Consider the following 17081-nt stretch of genomic DNA (forward strand, 5'->3'; position numbering starts at 1 on the left):
ATGAAAGAATTCTCACTTATGTCAGAGACTTACAAACGCATTCTCCTCATACTGTTCTGCACTCAATTAGCGATCCTGCTGTATGTAACCCTGAAAAATTTTATGGTGATCGTTCCAAATATAGGGAGTTTTTTAATTCCTGCAAATTATTGATTGCTTTAAAACCTAGATCTTATCCCACAGAAAGATCTAAAGTTTTTTCAGTTATCTCATTTCTGAGAGGTGAACCTATGTCCTGGGCCCATTCCTTTTTGGACAATGATGACCCCATCTTAGATTCACTGGAGGAATTCTTTAAAGCCATGTCTCTTCTCTATGAAGATCCATACAAACAAAATACTGCTGAATTAACAATTAGAACCTTGCTGCAAAAACATAGACCCGTTGAAGATTATATCGCTGAGTTTAAAAATGGGCAGTAGAAACGCAATGGAATGACATCGCATTGCGCAACCAATTTCGAATCGGCTTATCTGAAGCTGTAAAGGATGAACTATCTAGAATAGAACTCCCTACTACTTTAAATGCTCTGATTCATCTATCGATCAGCATTGACAGAAGGCTTAGAGAAAGAAAGGCCGAAAAGGCTCTCTCAACTTCAACCGGGAAAAAATCATTTCATCCTCCAAAGCCTTCTGACAACTCATCCTTACCAACCGAACCTATGGAAATAGGGGTAATAAGAAGTCCCCTCACTCCTGAAGAGAAAAATCGAAGACGTATATTAAACCTCTGCATGTATTGTGCCTCTCAAGTTCATTTGGTCTCTGATTGCCCTTTATTGAAACGGATGAAGGGCAGTAGGCAGATTCATGCCTCTTCCATCCTAAGTGCACTCCCCTCTACAGCAAATACTCAAATGTCCCCTATCATTCTCATATTACAGTGGGACAATAAAATAATTATGACCAAGGCTGTCATCGATTCCGGTGCAAATGGAGTGTTCATCGACTCAGCCTTTGTAACAAAGAATAAAATTCCTTGTATTCGTAAAAGAACTTCTGTTCCTGTTAGAGTGATTGACGGGTCCCTCATCTCATCGGGACCAATACTTCATGAAACCATCCCTCTAAAAGTAACCACCAATCATACTCATACTGAAAATCTTATATTTGATGTTATCCCATCACCTTTTTTTCCTATTACACTCGGGATTAACTGGTTAAGGAACCACAACCCTCAAATCTCTTGGTCCCCCTTTTCTCTTACTTTTAACTCCGATTATTGCAAGGAAACATGCTTGCAACATATTCCAATCCTGCAGCCTACTAAAGAACCAGCTATAACCTCTTGTTATTCGGACACCGAACTTGAACCTCCTCCTCATACAGTCGTTGGGACTTTATCTTCCTTTCTCGACGACATAAAAGGACTCAGTAAAGATACTCTTAATCTTCCTACATCAGTTAAACTATCGAAGAAAGACGGTCTCTACTATTTCAAGGACCGAATTTATGTACCTCCTGCTTTCAGAAATCAAGTGCTCAATTTTATCCATGATTCTAACCTGGCAGATCATCCAGGTATAAAAAAGACCCTTGAATTGTCCAAGAGATATTATTGGTGGCCTCATCAAGACAAAACCGTTAAATCATATGTTAAAACTTGTTCAATCTGCCAAAGATCCAAACAAGGACATCAGTACCTAAGTAGTCAATTATTGAACCTACCGATTCTCGGAAAACCTTGGCAATCCATTTCTATGCACTTCTTGATGGATCTTCCCCCTTCTCAACAGCATACCACCATTCTAGTGGTAGTGGACCGCTTCACGAAAATGTCCCATTTTATCCCTTTAAAGATGTTACCCTCATCCTCTGAACTTTCAAAATTATTTCTTGACAATATTGTAAAACTTCATGGACTGCCTGACGAAATCATTTTAGACCGAGGGACTCAGTTTACCTCCAAATTCTGGAACGCATTATGTGCTTCTCTTCATATCCAACGTAAACTGACATCCGCATATCATCCCCAAACTGATGGACAAACTGAAGGAGTCAACCAATGCTTAGAGCAATATCTACGATGTTATTGTTCTCACTTACAAGATGATTGGATAACCTGGTTGCCCATGGCAGAATTCGTATACAACAACTCCTATCATACTAATAGCAAGATGACTCAATTTTTCTCCAACTATGGATTTCATCCCTCCTTGTTTCCTGCTCAAACAAATCATTCGTCTAACTCTTCTGTTTCGAATCAAATCTCTCACATGTCATCCTTATTCAAATTTTTACATGAACTTTTAGAATTTGCATCATCCACTCAAAGAAAAAATTTTGATATTAAAGAAAACTCTTCCCCCGATTATGGGATTGGGGATCTTGTCTGGTTTTCCTCAAAGGACATTTTCATAAATTGGCCATCTAAGAAGTTAAGTTCCCTTTTTCATGGTCCATTTCCAATTAAGTCAATAATCAACTATAATGTTGTTGAATTGAAGCTTCCATCTACTTTGAAAATTCATCCTGTTTTCCATGTGTCCTTGCTTAAACCTCATCATCCTGACCCCTTCCGTAGAGATGTAACTACTCCTCCTGATCCTGTTTTAGTCCAGGGTGAAGAAGAATACGAGATTCAGAAAATTCTTGATTCAAGGATTCATCGTGGCTCTTTACAATACCTCATTAGATGGAAGGGATATGGAATTGATGAAGATACTTGGGAAAAATCCTCTGGAATCCATGCTGATAAATTGATTTCTGCTTTTCATAGACGCTACTCTTCTAAACCATGTTGAGATAGCACCCTGAGGTTGCTCATTAAGGTGGGGGTACTGTCAGGCCTCAAGCCTCCCGATGTCTCCTCATGCTTCCGGGTTTGACGGAGCTTAGCCACACCCCCATTGCCGCGGTCTGCTATTTAATGCGACCGCACCAGCTGATAGACGCTGGGTTATTGAAACGTGTACCGCGCCAAACTCACCGGCTCACATACCTCGCTGAGACGACCACTCGCTACTAGACCGGACCGGAGGAATATTCAAGTCCCCAACATCTCTCCTCATCAGAGACAGATACCAGCACTCTCGGCAACCATTCACTGAAGCAACCGCCTCGGAGGAGAGCTGGGGACACAATCCCTCTACTTCTAGAAGTTAAGTAACTTACAGTCTCTGAGTTAAGAGCTAATAATGCTAAAGCTTTATTTCAACTTACTAAAGTCTGCTATCAAGTTCTCCAGCAAGCCTGCTACAGCTTTCCTCAAATCAAGTATTATTCAAGTTCAGCTGTACCTGTCTTGCTACAGATAATCTTATTTCTTCATACTAAAGTCTGCTATCAAGTTCTCCAGCAAGCCTGCTACAGCTTTCCTCAAATCAAGTATTATTCAAGTTCAGCTGTACCTGTCTTGCTACAGATAATCTTATTTCTTCATACTAAAGTCTGCTATCAAATTCTCCAGCAAGCCTGCTACAGCTTTCCTCAAATCAAGTATTATTCAAGTTCAGCTGTACCTGTCTTGCTACAGATAATCTTATTTCTTCATACTAAAGTCTGCTATCAAGTTCTCCAGCAAGCCTGCTACAGCTTTCCTCAAATCAAGTATTATTCAAGTTCAGCTGTACCTGTCTTGCTACAGATAATCTTATTTCTTCATACTAAAGTCTGCTATCAAGTTCTCCAGCAAGCCTGCTACAGCTTTCCTCAAATCAAGTATTATTCAAGTTCAGCTGTACCTGTCTTGCTACAGATAATCTTATTTCTTCATACTAAAGTCTGCTATCAAGTTGTCCAGCAAGCCTGCTACAGCATCCCTCAAAACAAGTACTATTTAAGTTTTGCTGCACCATTCTTGCTACTGATAATTCCAATGTATATAATCTCTTATAATTTGAACTGTTAACAAGAATAACGGACTCTAATGAATTCTGAACCTTGTCAATGCTAAATGAAACAAACCGTTTATTATTTAAAGAAAAAGTAACTGTAATTCTGGAACTGAAGTCTCAGTTCCATCTAAGTGTCTTAATAAAAGATCAAAGTCCTAAGAAATCTGCAGTTGTGTTCCACATCATTTACTGTGAACGTCACAGAATGCTGCGTGTGTGCAGAAGCCTAGGGTGTATGTCAGGGTCGTAACTAGAAACCATGGGGCCTGGTGCGAAAATTGCCCTTGTGTCTCATTCCCACCCCCAGCCCCTCCATGTGTCTCATTCTCCCCCCCAAGTGTTGTATTTCCTCCAATCCAGCCCTACCTTTGTCACATTCCGCACCAAGTGTCTCATCCCGCACCCAAACCCCTTCAAATGTCTCATTCCCCCAAGCCTCTCCATGTGTCTCTCCCCCCTCCCCTGCAGTCCCTCCATGTGTCTCTCCCCCCCCACAACCCCATACCTGCTCGCCGCAGTTGCGGTACCCGTCTGACAGGAAGTGCTCTCTCAATGAACACTTCCAGTCAGACTTCTCGGCCGCACTACACACAGCGGCAGGAGGGGAGCAGCACAGCGTTCTTCTCCTACCGCTCAGCCTGCAACCACGTGCTCAGGCCGGTGCTGCAGTGCATGGGCCCTAAAGGTATGCCGACTGATATGCCAGCAGCCGGGCCCCTTGTAGTGATGGGTCAAGTCGACAATGCAACCCCTTCGACCGTGGCAGATATGCCACTGGTGTGTGTAAGGACTTTATAGGGACTATAGTGTTGTGTCTGTAAATGTGTAATTGGGGCTTAGTATAGGGACTTTAGTGTGGGAAGGGGGGGGGGGGTGGTTAAATAATGAATTATGGGGGTGAAAAAAACAGAGAGAGAAACATTTATTCCCCGCACCCTCTTTATACCTGTGGACACGGAGGAGGGACAAGTAGTTCCCTAGTAGTCCAGTGGACTGAAAGTACCCTCCACCAGGTAGAAATAATGCTCTTATTCCTTGAACTCTGGAACTACGCAATGCTAGCGCGATGCCATGGTAACACACAGCAACGCTCTCTGTGACCGGAGCTCGTTTGGCAGGAGTAGATGCTTCCTCAGCACAGTTAAGACCATCCCATGCGGGATGCAGGGAGCTGAAATATGGAGTCTGTTATGTCACCACCCTCTCCACACAGCCTGTGACATGAACCCTGAGGCTGGGCTGCATACAGATATGCTTACATGCGTACAGATTGGCTGTTTGTAGTGCAAGTGGTTGATTTTGCTTGGTTTAGAAAACGTACATAATGCTACACATGACAACTACTTAGCTTAACAGGCTGGAATTTCTTTACTATACTGAGAATTGATAGTGAATTTTAAATCTAAGGCCAGAGCAGCTGAAGGGAAAGCACACAGATGATTTAGAGAATTTTTCCAGTTCAGCTATTTTGCCTTAAATCGTAACTTCTCACTTTAGTGAATAATCCTGACACACGTTTGTACAGTGTCATAAAAGATACACACAATAATATAGACAAACAAAACAAAACCACAGTAATACAACTAACAACAGAGACCAATACATGAAACAACATGCAGTCACTGAGCATAAATAGCTTTCTAACCTCAGTTATCAATTACAGCTGTAAAGGTACATTTCAGAGAAAACACAATGCGTCATACAAATGCTAACACCCACTGTACCTTGGTTAAATATATGGGTAATTATTAATAAGAATGTACTAGGCTCAAAAAGAAATGTAAACATTCAAAACTTGAATAGCGTTGTAGATAACTATAATTTGCAGAAACATTCTTATAAATGACAGAATGGTAAGGCTATGGCAGAGAAAGCCCTGGAGCTTTATGATTGGGGCACATGGATCTAATTGACAAACCATGCAAAACATTTTTAAATTTGTCCAAATGCAATATCAATCACACACGGTAAAGAGAAGACTTGGATATGGCAAAAAGATTTGGTTCAATATGACATATGACCCCCCATATTAGTATAAAGGAGGTTTAGCACCTCCCTTATGCCTCCACCTACCATACCACGGGTGTAGGCATATCTACTAAACAATAAGGCATGCCTACTAAACGGTTGTTCACTGTAAATAAAAACAAGCAATTGGGGCAGGTGGGTGAGGCTTATTAATAAATGTGTTTGGGGGGGCATCCTAGTATTCCCCCATCCTCACCCGTGGGAGGCAGAGCCCTGCCCAGTTGACAATTTTCTATTTCAGTGAGTGGCATGGTAGATGGGGGAATAAGGAGGGCATTAAACCCTCCTTATACTAATATTAGTTTATATTTTAACCCCCGACAGCCTCTTAATATTTTTAACAAACAGAAAAATAGATCTCTGAACGAAGATTCTTTCTATATTCTTTGATAATGTATTGAGGATTCTATCTAGATCGCCAGTTACTAATGAGGTCTCAGTGTATTTTTTGCACCATGCTACATATTTTTCAATAAACTGAGTACTTTTAAGGATCCACCTTGCGGAGACTTTTTGGAGCTTACTCATTACAAAGTGTAGTTCTTTTCTGGAATTGCTGTGGGTAAATTATCTTGACAACGGAAACAGAACCTACATTTAAACTATGCCCATTCTTTTGTCGACTTTATCACTTTGACTGCTTTATGGTACATAAGGAAAAGTAATCCGTAATTTTCATTTTATGTATTTTATAAAAATTAGAGCGCTTAGGAAAATATTACACAGGATACTAAGCTGATTTGGTAAAGTTTGTTTTTAAATACAGAATTGATTTAATTACTAATTATTTTTTTAATTGTCCCAAAGACAAAATTATGAAAGTTAAATAAAACCATAAAGTAAAGGCACACAGGATATTTGAAAACCTGAAATACTGAAAGCCAAACTGGCATATGTATTGTGAGTATATGTGAAGCTGAGAATGGTAGACATCTGCTTGTGGTCTGTCCTCATAAGTTGTTTCCTGGGCAGAGGAAAATTGTATTTTTATGGCACATCGTAGGAAGCAACTTCCCATAATTATAGTTTTTTTTTACGGAAGATAGCTGTTTTAGATATCCTAGTTTACCCACATGTTTTTTTATAGTAGATATCACTTTACTCTGTTAACTCATAATAAACTGACATGAAATATAGGCATAGGCAGATAATGAACCCCTTTCTAAGCTAGCATTATACACTAGGGATTCAGTACTTGTAAAATAGAGGTATATATGTTATCAATTTATTTAGCCTATCGTTCTATCTACCTCCAGGGCCGGACTGGGAATAAAAAGCAGCCCTGGAAATTTTTTTCACCAGCCCTAATATTTATTGTGCCACCTGTGACAGATATAGAGGTGGAAAAACCCAAAAGATTGAAAATTATTTACCCAACGTTTTATCCCCATAACTTAAATAGTCTAGTAATGGGAGTGAAACATTGATTGCTGCTGCATGTCTGATTTAAATTAAAGGGACACTATAGTCACCAAAACAACTTTAGCTTAATGAAACAGTTTTGGTGTATAGAGCATACCCCTGCAGTCTCAACGCTCAATCATCTGCCATTTAGGAGTGCATGTGACTTGCACATCCTTCCTAAACACTTCCTGTAAAGAGAGTCATCTAATGTTTATCCTTCCTTTATTGTAAGTTCTGTTTAATTTAGATTTTCTTATCCCCTGCTATATTAATAGCTTGCTAGACCCTGCAAGATACTCTTCTATGTGATTAAAGTTCAATTTACAGAGCAAGAGATAAAATTGTTTAATTACATCTGATTGAAAGTGAAACCAGTTTTTTTTTCATGCAGGCTCTGTCAATCAGCCAGGGGAGGTGTGGCTGGGGCTGCATAAAAAGAAACAAAGTGATTTAACTCCTAAATGGCAGTGAATTGAGCAGTGAAACCATAGAGGCATGATCTATACACTAAAACTGCTTCATTAAGCTAAAGTTAATTAGGTGACTATAATCCTATGAGTGCACTCTTCGTTGGATATAGTTTGATATCAGGGAATGAAAGACTGAGAGAAGGGCAGGGTTATCCACTAAACAAATATTTTTTGTGAATAAAAATCTAAATTCCACAAATTAGACTACAATAATCAAGCTGTCACTATGGCTAAGTTGGATTTTTCAAATCTGCTATTTTGGTCTAAATTACGCAATTTAGATTTTCACTTGTAAAATCACTTGTTACATTTATATACATGTGTATCATATATTATAAACATAATAATTTACAAGATTAAGTTTGTGTTTATATATATATATATATATATATATATATATATATATATATAAAAAATTAATATACATTTGTGCAAATATATAGATGCATAATACTCCCACATATCACATAGATAAAGCAAAACTATATTTACTTTTTTAAATTCAATCTGTTATTTTAACCCCTTAAGGACCAAACTTCTGGAATAAAAGGGAATCATGACGTGTCAGACACGTCATGTGTCCTTAAGGGGTTAAATTAAAAAAAAAAAACAGATAAAGACAGACACATGGATTATTAATTAATGGATACTCACTGGCACACACACTGTTGTGTAGTCACTGATGCCCACACATAAACACACTGACATATACTCATCAACAAACACTGGCACACACAACAAAAAAACTAATGCTGCATCCCATACAAGCACTGGCACGCAATCACTAATGCATACCTACTCCCTGACATACACACACATTGATCCATATTGACATACACACACATTGATCCATACTGACACACACACACATTGATCCATACTGACACACACACATTGATCCATACTGACACACAGACACACACACAGTGATGCATATTAACACACACACATTGATCCATCCGGACACACACACACTTATCCATATTAACACATACACACCAAACGCACTCACAAATACACCCTCAATTATACACACACTCTAAGAATCAGTACAATGAACATGAAATACCTGGGCTGGGTGCTATGCCAAAAGAGCCCACCTTGCTCCTTCTCTGCAGCCTGCCTGCAGCTCTCTGACAGGCCTCCCTTCCTGACAGCATTTACACACTGTAAAAGATCCGGGTGGGCTGCCTTGATGTGTGCCTGATTGCCAGGTCACATGCTTCCTGTGTGTGCCGGCTATCAGGCAGGGACCGAGACTGCCTTCCTCACTGCGCTTACTCCTGGCTCCTGCTCTTTGTGTCTCACTCGCTAGCAGTATTTTAAGTTAAATTTCCAGCCCTTGCTGCTCACAAGGTGATAAACAAAAGTGACTTTTAGAATATAGAGGTAAGAGGTGACCTTGGCGTCTCAGGTCCCCAATGTGAGTGTGTGTACTGGGTTGGGGGAAGCTGCACTGTGCGGCTGTCATGGCTCGCGGCTACACGTGGTCGCAACCGATCTGTGCGACCACACTGACAGGTTGAAGGAATTACCTGTTGAGCAGCGAGCTGGGAGCAGACCCGTTGTGGCATCCGTCCCCTCCACATGTGCTATCCAAAATGGCACCGAGGTCACGCAAGGTCACACAAGGTCACGGCCATTTGTAGCCCTGACTCCAAAGGTTGCGAGAACGCGTGTGTGACGTCACAACGTCAACGCACACGCACGCTCAGGTGTCAGAGGCCAAGTTCTGACCAATTACAACCCAAGGAGTGGTATGTAAACCCCTGAATTCCCTAGCCCATTGCCCTGCCGTGGTGTCCATTCCTGGTATCCGAGAGTGCATTTTCTTGTCCTTGTATTTGATATTCCTAGTATTTGACTTTGGCTATTCCTGACTACTCTAATCTCTAGTTTCCCTGACTTGGCTCTCTTATCAATCTTGTGTATTTCTGGCTCCCTTGACTATTCTCTATCTTTCAACGTATTAATCTGGCCATTCTAAGGACCCGTTTACGTTCTGTCTGTTTTCTGTTCTATGTAGATGTTACATAGTTTTGCGTGTTTCCTGGTATTCCGGCGGGCCAGTCCGGCCCTGTCTACTGCTGGATTGATGTATTGCATTAACAGAGTTGCTGAAAGACCTGATTCTACATGTTAAAACTGTGTTGTGGACTTACATTGGTTGGAGTAGCTCAATTTAGATAATACCATGAGTAGGTGTTGTTTGGCAATATATATTCTCCAGTCCAGCCAAGCCTCAGCTTAAGATATTGAATTGCGGTCTTTCATAAATTGTCCAACAAGAGGCAAATGTTCATTTATGGAACACTGATAATGATGCCAGGATTGTTCTGGCATCTCTTATTTTAGGTAGTCACACAATCAGGGCCGGCACAACCGCATGGCGAACTAGGCAGCTGCCTAGAGCACACTTATCCGGGGGACACAATCTCCGGCAGGAGGGGAGCGCACTGGACAATGCTCCAACTTCTGCCAGTCATGCAATGCAGTGTGGCGGCAATGACCTGGGTGGAAAATCTTCTATATCCTCTACCCTGTCTGATAGGAATTGCTCACTGAGAGCAAGAAGCAGCTTCCTGACGAAACAGCTCAAGGAAACAGAAAATCCTCTAGCACTAATACTCAGCCATGCTTAATGGAGGTAAACAGGTGGAGGTGAGAGATCACAAAAGAACAAGAGGGTGATGGACAGACAAAGAGGAGGGACAAAGAGATACACCGAGGCAGGCCCGGACTGGCCATCGGGCACACCGGGCAAATGCCCGGTGGGCCGTGATGGCCGTGGGGCCGAGGGCGGCAGGGGAGATCACAGGATCTCCCCTGCCAGCCCCTGCAGGGCCAGCGCTACCCGAGCGCCAGCCCTGCTGTCTGCCTCCATGGGCCGGTGGGGAGATCAAAGATCTCCCTCACCGGCCCACAGGCACTCAGATGCGGCCGCTTGGGGAGGGAGGGAGGAGAAGACCCGGCGAGCTCTATCCAGCAGCTCCGCCGGGTCCTCTCGCGGGATTCTGAGCGTTGCCGCGGTTATCGCGGCAACGGTCAGATCTCGCAAGAGTGAACTCTAGCCTGCAGGCTAGAGTTCACTCTCACCACTGGACCACCAGGGAAGGAAGCACCCTCCATGGCAGCAGGCCCCTCCTCATGGTTGAACGGACTCCCCCCTCTCAGGATAAAGGTAAGAAGGGGGGAAGGGGGGGTCATTTAACATTTTATTTTATTAATAAAAAAATATATTTTAATTTAAATTAAAAAATACACTCACATAAACAGCACCCCAGACACACACACAGCACCCTCATACACACAAACAGCACCCCCAGACACACACACAGCACCCCCAGACACACACACAGCACCCAGACACACACACAGCAGCCCCAGACACACACACAGCACCCCCAGACACACACACATCACCCCCAGACACACACACACAACACCCCCAGACACACACAGCACCCCCAGACACACACACAGCACCCCCAGACACACACACAGCACCCAGACACACACAGCAACCCCAGACACACAGCGCATCCAGACACACAGTTCATCCAGACACACAGCGCATCCAGACACACAGCGCACCCCCAGACACACAGCGCACCCCCAGACACACAGCGCACCCCAAACACACACAGCGCACCCCAAACACACACAGCGCACCCAGACACACACAGCGCACCCAGACACACAGCGCACCCCCAGACACACAGCGCGACACCCAAACACACACAGCACCCAAATACCCTCAGTGAGTTAACAGACAAAGAAAATTAGAAACCTAGAATGTGACGGCAGATAAAAACACCCTCACACACAGCACCCCTCTTACAGACACACACACTGTGCCCCTCAAACATACAATACGTCCAAATATAATATACACACTACAGCACCCCTCACACTGCACCACTACACACATTACGCTCCAGATACACGCTAGATCCCTTACCCTATATGCACTCTTAATCCCCTACACACACACACACACACAATCTCCTATACACACTCTAGGTCCTTTACGCAGTAGATCTCCTACACACACACACACACACTGCACCACCTACACACACACTACATTCCTTATCAGCAAACACATACAACATTCTCTAAACACACCCTCTCTACAACCCCTACACACACTACGTCACCGACACACACACACACACACACACTACAGCCCGTATGCACACACTCGCTACATCCCCTATAACACTATGCCCCCTATACACACACTCTCTACAGCCCCTAGCCACACATTACACCACAAACACAAATGAAATTGACCTATTTACACAATACCACACCACACTCTACACACACGCAATCCCACAAGCAGGCTCCAAACATATGCACCATGCACTTTCCTGGCCCTTTTGTCCTCTGGTATCCCACTTGTGGAGACACCAGAGACAATTTAAAAGCAAACACAGCGCAAGCATGTTATTAAATTTGCTTGCGCTGTGCATAACAAATTCAGGGCCTTTTTCTAATGCCAGAGCTCTTCAGTGGGGCTCTGCGCATTAAACCAACATGCTCACTTTGCGAGGGGGCGTGCTTGTCATTAGTAATGACAAAACACACCCTCTCTGGCCCCGCCCCCTTCTTAGGGGGCCGCTCCGATTGAAAAATGCCCGGGCCTAATTTTTTTCCCAGTCCGGCCCTGCACCGAGGTGTTGGGGAAAATAAATCGACATGCAGAAGGCACACTCCTAAAACACTTCAGCTTGTTGAGGCACTTTAGGGGTTAACAGTGCCCCATGTTTGTGATTTATAAAAGTTCTGATTTCAAGAGAATTTGGCACTTTCATAAAGTGACATGGTTGCATTCTCCCACCTGCTTATCCTGATTGCTTTGTGGTCCAGCATCTTTATGAGGACAGTGAGTCGTTTGCTGTACATGCCTCTCAATGCTTATCTTTTGCCGGTGAGTTCTTCAGTACTCATTATCTCCCAGTGGGCAAAGAAAAGTTGTGGGGTGGGACTGTGTTGTGAGCTGGAATCCTGAGACCGAATATCTCCGCTGAAGTCCTCTGGAGCTGGAAGAAAGCGCTGTTTAGTGATTATAGCCCATTCCCCCAGTAACTGGACGACACACAGGGAGTCAACTGGTTTATTCAGCTCAAAGCTAAGCTTTTTATGCACAGATCCGCAGGAAGGGGTCTCCATTGAACATCACACAAACCCCTCCCAGGTGTCCCTGAGTCTGGGAGATAATTGAGTCAAAAGAAGGCTAACTCAATTATCTCTCAGTTACAGGAACGAATACAAAGAATACAAAATACTCCAAAAACATATCAAAATATTACAGGAACCCCACAAATCGTACATCCTCGAATAGCCCAGATCTGAGTGCCCAAATTGTCCAAATAGTGCTCAAATCCATTCGGTAGAACAAAATCGCCATTCAGGTAAAGTTTTGGCCGGCCATGAGGCGATAGCCCAGAATAGTTCCACAAGAAAAGGGTTGGCAGTCGGTCTATTTTCGGGGCTTCCTGCATGAACACCTAACACTGTTAGGGAGCGAATGTTCCCCCTGCTCGGTAGTTCCTCTCTCCCGAACGCTGTTCTCCTAACTTGTCTGGGAGAGGAACAAGCAGCAGGGAAAGCACTTGAACCAATTGTTCATTTGAAGTTAACGAGCCAGGGGTGGTCGGTGTTTGAAGGGCATAAAAGGGGGGACCGCACATGCTCCATTTGGGCCATGAACAAGGGGGTACGTCTCAATTCGGAAAATATCAAGATAGGTAAGGGCAACCAAAGGGAATAATACAGAGTGCGCCACAGACTGTCTCTCTGCTGGACTAGAAATAAGTCAACACTTTATTTCAGGGAAAATAATAATCTAGGGGCGGAGCCAGCTCTCGGCATGAACGGTCGCACACTTACTGCTCTCCGACGACCGGAGCCCAAAAAGGTCTGAAATTGACCGCAAAAGTCACTCCACCAGACAGCGGACAGCCTGCTAACACTCCCCCTTAGATGGGGAGGAAAACTAAAAAACCGCGGCCGGATCGCCCGCGGTTCACAGCCGATATCGGCGACTTACTGAGGAGGCCTCATGGTGCGGCGGCACCCAACATGGCGGACGACTATGAAGATTTTTCAGAGAGCTCAGATGACACATCCCTCATTGCCCTGAGACACTGGGCTACAAGGGATCTCCCAAACCTAAGCAACAGCCGATGGGCTCTCCAGTTACCACGGAGATACTTACCTCTCTCCTGACCGACCTACGCCAGTCGCTCTCCGCGGCTGGCGTAGGTCGGCTGATCTCTCGCGCACAACTCTGCAATGGTGCAAATCTCTCCGACCACTTACAGCGGCATTGACGGCTAAGGGAGTGAAGTATCGTTGGGGACCATCACACATACTCCTCTTCCAACACCAAGGCAAGGAATATAAAGCGACGGATGTCGCGGAGATGGACACTGTCTTGACAGATATGGGACTCCTGCCTTCTTCGACCACTACTACTTGGGATCCAGCCAAGATTATCCCATTTGTTCCAGCATCCAGGGGAACACCTGGAGTGAAGAACACCTGAACCGTGACTTTTGAGTTACTTATATTTAGCTTTTTGTTCTAATGTTCTCCCTCTTATCTACGCTACCGTAATGTAAATGTTTGCTTACAGGGCATAGGCCCCTATCTTTGTGTAACCCAGAGCTCCCTGCACACACATAGCAGGATTGCTATACGGCGGCTATTTACCGCTGAACCGGGCAGAACCCGGACTAGTTGGCTCCTTTTACTATCAAACCCCCCCAGCTCCACCCTAACTACTTTACAACGAGGTCACTAACTAGGAGCTGCACAAATACCTCATCAGGTTGCGCGTCAGCATCCTCTATTAACCCCCCTCACATACGACAATCTAGGCTATGCACAGCCCTCACCTTTCACAATGCCTTACGACCACCCACATGGTCTACAAATGGAATTTCCATATGCCCCACAACAAAGGCGTATCGACATGCTCCCTTCAAGTGCAGAGTCCCACTCCAACCTTGAGGAATGAGACACATAAGTGCACACCTTGCCTTCAAATATAGGCTTACTCCAGGCCATACGCACATACGCCGACACTAACCATACGGCCAGGACGGAAATTGCTCTTTTTCTATATTACCTTCTGTTGTTAACTTTCGTAAATGCTCTTTTATACCTTTTAAAAATTGTGCCGTTACTCAAAATGCCATACTATTGTTATACTCTATTGTCAAATAAGCTTGCTGTAGCTGTCGTGGCTATTCAAGCATGATGTTCATGCGTGCACAACAAAAATAAAGAATTAAAAAAATAAAAATAATAATAATAATCTACAATCTAATAATAATCGAAACTGGTAATGCAACAATAAAGCATTATACATTAATTTTTTTTAATTATTATTCCTAACCACCTTCATCACAATTGGTTAACGATGTCCCACTATGTCCTGGTGTGTCAAGTTTCATAAATAGTCAGGGTTATTCACTAAGTTGTGAATTCAAAGTGAATTCATATTGAATTTCAAATTTTAGTCCAAGGTAGCCTTTCTCAAAGCATTGCTTACTTAGAGAATTTTTCCAGTTTGGCTAATGTGGCCTTAAATTAGAAATTCACTTTGAATTCTCCCTTTATGTGTCATGAATGGGTTAAACATGTCCCTATACACCTGAGCCCGGTGTGTCTACACTATTAGTTGATAGGATTTCTGATAACAGTAAAAGCATTTGAAGTATTTCAATAAAGAAGCAGGTCAGATGTAAAACTGTTCCCAATAAAATTGATGTTCTCAATGGAAACTATTTTTGTCTTTCAGATGCGTTAGAGGACAGATGCCAAAAACTGACGTGCAAGTGTGACAAAGATATAGCAAGATGCCTGCGCAGTACTTCATATAATGCAAAGTATATACTTTATCCAAATTTCTTATGTGGATCGAGCACTCCGGCATGTAATATGTATAAGAAACCAAGGAAAACGAGCAAAGAAGACAGTTCTACTGAGTGAGAAAGCAAATGATGCACATGACTGTGAAATATATTTTCATACGATTGTGCATTCACAAGAAACTTTGAACAGTTGTGCTAATTGTTAAGAATTCTTTCCTTTCTGGAAAACCAACAGAAGTCTGGGGGTGTCTGTTAAAATTAAATACTGAGCTGTTTCTTCAATTAAAGATATCTTAATAAAAAAACATGTTTTGCTTGTGATTGTGACCGTCAGTAATATGAAGACTAACTTAGACAATTGTTGACAAAACTTTATTTTCCTAACCATATGAACTGGTCTCATAACTTCTTCACAGTGATTAAAGGGTTAATCCAAGCATCATGACCACTTCAGTGGCACATACACACACACTCAGATACACAGTAATACACAGATACACACACCCAGACACACACAGGCACATACACTCAGATACACAAAGTGACATACAGATACACATAGCGTAGCTGCATGCCGAACCCGGATGTAACTGCATATGGTAACAGAGAGAGACAGACGGAGACCGGCTGGATTCTACAGCGAGAGGACACTTGGACTGTAAATCATTTTGACTGCCAAGTCTTTGCATCTCCTCTATGTGCAGGGTGATTTTATTTTATACATTTTACATTGATTTTTGATCTACATTAAATTATTCTTCTCCAGAGGTTTGGCTGGCGGTGAGTGCATCTTTTAACCTCCACTACTTGGATCCAACGATCTCAAGGGTCTGATCCTCCCTGAGCCTGAGAGCCCGGAGTGGTACTATAACCACTCCAGAATTGTGAGTGAATTTCTCAAGAGCATTTACTCAGATTTTTTTTTTACTAGCTGTATTGCACTAGTTTGTGTTTATTCTGTATTTTAGATTATCTGACCATATCTACTAAAGAGTGCAAGTATATCCTCTATTTTTGCACGTTATATCAATTGCTATTTTGGTTCACAGTGTGTGTTTCTACAAGAGTTATCTACACACCCTGTATATTATCCTTGGGAGAAATCTGTATTATTACTTTATTTGCACTGACATTTTAAATATTTTCTGCGCACCCATATCTTTGATTTTTTTTTATACTAAATATCTTGCTAATTTTGTGGCAATAATGTTTATTTGGTTGTAGTAGAGCCGGAGCCCCTCTCAGACACGTCTGGTCCGTTGCTCGGCTAGCCACGCCCCTCCAACTTTTTTTTCAACTATATAAAAACAACAAAATTGGGGATGGGGGCCGGCGGGGTAATGACGTGACACGTGATTGCGCACACTCCCGCGGCCGAGAGGCTCTGGTGTGAGGAGGAGAAGCGGCGTCCAGCACATAAGAGCAGCAGAGTGCCGAGACTTAATGCTGCAG

The 17081-nt window shown here is 43.0% G+C and overlaps 1 protein-coding gene across 2 annotated transcripts in view; it reads left to right on the forward strand.

Annotated features, from left to right (window-relative positions):
• Nucleotides 1–15893, forward strand: part of PLA2G10 (phospholipase A2 group X) — an 84335-nt gene extending 68442 nt beyond the window's left edge. For both annotated transcript variants that reach the window (XM_063428837.1, XM_063428838.1), the window contains exon 4: nt 15557–15893. In XM_063428837.1, the coding sequence (XP_063284907.1) occupies nt 15557–15747 (191 nt within the window). In that variant the 3' untranslated portion in view covers nt 15748–15893. The remainder of the gene's footprint in view (nt 1–15556) is intronic.
• The last annotated feature ends 1188 nt before the right edge of the window (nt 15894–17081 follow it).

This window comes from Pelobates fuscus, chromosome 8 (assembly GCF_036172605.1).
Source record: "Pelobates fuscus isolate aPelFus1 chromosome 8, aPelFus1.pri, whole genome shotgun sequence".
Lineage (NCBI taxonomy): Eukaryota > Metazoa > Chordata > Amphibia > Anura > Pelobatidae > Pelobates > Pelobates fuscus.